The sequence below is a fragment of the Dendroctonus ponderosae genome, unplaced genomic scaffold (assembly GCF_020466585.1).
Source record: "Dendroctonus ponderosae isolate FM_Combo_2020 unplaced genomic scaffold, Dpon_F_20191213v2 Dpon_F_20191213_10, whole genome shotgun sequence".
NCBI lineage: Eukaryota > Metazoa > Arthropoda > Insecta > Coleoptera > Curculionidae > Dendroctonus > Dendroctonus ponderosae.
The window spans coordinates 1410401-1413207 of NW_026017111.1; the positions used below are offsets into that span (position 1 = coordinate 1410401).

The window sequence follows — 2807 nt, forward strand, 5'->3', positions numbered from 1 at the left end:
ATTTCAAAGAGAACTAATTGAGCTTTTTATAAACTGAAGAATTGATAACGAAATGTGGGCGTTTTTCTCAAAAAGTGTTGATTTCAAGAAGTTTTAGACTTGCATGGTTCGTTTCTGAGTTGCAAAATCGACTCAAACATGACGCTGTTTTTCTCAAAGTTTCTCAGGAACCATTTGAGCTACAAAATTCGTTTTGGCATCGTTGGATAGAGAATTGAAAACTCGATTCAGTCGTAACAACGTGAGTGAGGAAATTTTAGTAGTTTTGACGCAGAAAGCGAAACTTGAATAACAGACACTTAGGTGTAAGGTTTTGCCGAAATTTCATGTTTTTCCTCCCGGTTTTGCTGATTTTTCGGAAGCAAAATGGGCAAGAACGCTCATTTGTACATCATTCTAGGCAGAAATAAATGATTTTTTAGAAAGTGAACCATGGATGGGGAAATGTTGGCAGTTTTCTCAAAAAATGTTTGAATTCAAGAAGTTTTAGATTTGCGTGATTTTTTTTGAGTTGCAATATCATGACCCTCCCCCCCTGGATCCGCCCTTGCCATTAACCATCCTCCAACCATCCAAACGTTTCGGCCGAGAAGACATTTTTCTGAATTGTGTCGAACTTCTTATTTAAAAGAAATAAAAAGAGCTTTTACGACATTTGCAGGAAAATACACGTGCGATTGCCGGCTGACCAATGGAGACAGCGACGCTCCTGCCCAGTTCTAACCCACTTCGTTCGAAATAATAAATTTATTTTTCAGATTCCAGATGGAAAATCTTCAGCTATTATAAAGACAGTAAAGCCGGAGCGATAAAGCTCTGTTTACTTAACCGCCTATATTTATTTGACAGTGGAGCCTTCCATGCCAGGACTCGGATATTTGTTCTGTACTTGACTGTATTTCTTTCGATACGGTTAGATTTACGGCCAGCGGACTTTGGGGAGGTCCTTTACAAACACTGAATCAGCTGCAGCTCGTCTAAGGGTCCTTCTTATTCCAGATGGCACCGAAGATTTATCGATATTGGATACACTTATTGCGGTATAAATTTCCCGTCTTTTCTTCGGATGTTTTAAACTTCCCAAACTTATTGACAGCATCATTATGTGGGAGAATTTATCGCGAAAAATGGCAAATTAAGTCGCAAACTAGCAGCATTCAAGGCCCGTGCGGACCTAAAGAATAGGCATATTAGCAGTAGCTATGAAAGATCTTGCACAGGAGCAACAGAAAAACCACTTTCCGCTATGGGAGTTTTAACTATCTTTTGCTCAAAAAACCCAGTAAATCTTGCTCAAACTATGGCTTGTTATGAAATGGTGTTTTCTTTTCCAGTGTGGATGGCAGGGGCAAGTCCATCTTCCAGGCAAGACACTGGTCAGCTCCAGCTGTGTTTGGGACGAGAGCAAGCTTTAAAACGAGCACTGAACCTGCTGAATTGGTGGTGGAAGATGTGCAGCGTCGCGACGAAGGCGTCTATAGATGTCGAGTGGATTTTCGGAATCAGCAAACCAGAAGCATTCGATACAATCTAACCATAATCGGTAAAACACGTTGTTTATTTAGCAGGGGTTAAGTGATTTGAGCAGCTGTTGGCCGCAAAATCACGTTCCCAATGGGGGTTTTGCTGCAACTAAAAAATCCGTCTTTTCATCCTGATTTGTATTTATAAACCGGCAATTAATCTTCCTTATTAATGAGTGTTGAATTAATATGTAATTACCAAAACCCGCGTTTCTGAAAAGCTGCCTGAGTTTAATCGGTTCAGAAAGCTCATAAATAGCGCGACCCTAAATAAACTTGATAAATGGTAATTTTTTCGGGATTGGTTCTGCGAATTTTACGGTTTCAACTGCTTACGGGCATAAACATGCTGTTTTTGCGATTTACATATAAATCAACTATATAATAGAGAAAGATGAATTGAAAATAAATATTCACAAAGCAACATTAGCAAAATGCAGTGCGAAGATCGCGTGAAACAGTGGAAGTTCAAGTAGTTACTAGACAAAAACGTCATTATTGAACAAAGGAAATTTACAAGGTGATCAAAATTATCAAAGGATTACCGGGATATTCTTTGGTCATTCATGGTCAAAGTGCTTCAAAAAAACATTTTTTGAAATATCAGAACCATAGATGGATTTGATTGAAACTCGCGCAAAATGTGTTCTTCTTTTGATGAAGAAATCGAGTGCATGCGGCAGAAAATGAAAGTTTTCAGTGTTTTTTGGAGTTAAAATGAGGGTCAGCAATCGCATTGGAGTCTAGTGTATTTGTTCTGCCGAGCCCAAATGCCGTGCCCACACGGATTTAGTGGCAAAAACTGAAGAAAACGCTGGTGTTGATTATTTTTGCTTAAGACATTTATTTTCATTTATTTTCCTGATCGCGTGTAATTGTTATTACATTATTTCCTTTCCTGGGCTCCAGTCAAAGTGTCAAACCAAAATTTGCATATCGTTTATTTCATTACGTTTCGGCGAGACAATAGCGCCATCATCAGATTTTAAATTTACACAAACTCATGATTGGTAAAAATCAACGTTCTTTTAGGTCTTTGCCTTCTTGAAACCTTAAATTTGTCTCTTTGAAACATCGTTTACTTCATTACGTTTCGGCGAGACAACAGCGCCATCATCAGATTTAAAATTTACACAAACTCATGATTGGTAAAAATCAACGTTCTTTTAGGTCTTTGCCTTCTTGAAACCTTAAATTTGTCTCTCGAAAGACAAATTTACGGTTTCAAGAAGGCAAAGACCTAAAAGAACGTTGATTTTTACCAATCATGAGTTTGTGTAAATT

General features: G+C 38.2%; 1 protein-coding gene across 1 annotated transcript in view; it reads left to right on the forward strand.

Annotated features, from left to right (window-relative positions):
• Positions 1–2807, forward strand: part of LOC109542717 (nephrin) — a gene marked incomplete in the record, with an annotated part of 44927 nt that overhangs the window by 37039 nt on the left and 5081 nt on the right. Inside the window, 1 exon segment of the mRNA XM_048662163.1 lies at positions 1335–1543. Within this exon segment, the coding sequence (XP_048518120.1) occupies positions 1335–1543 (209 nt within the window).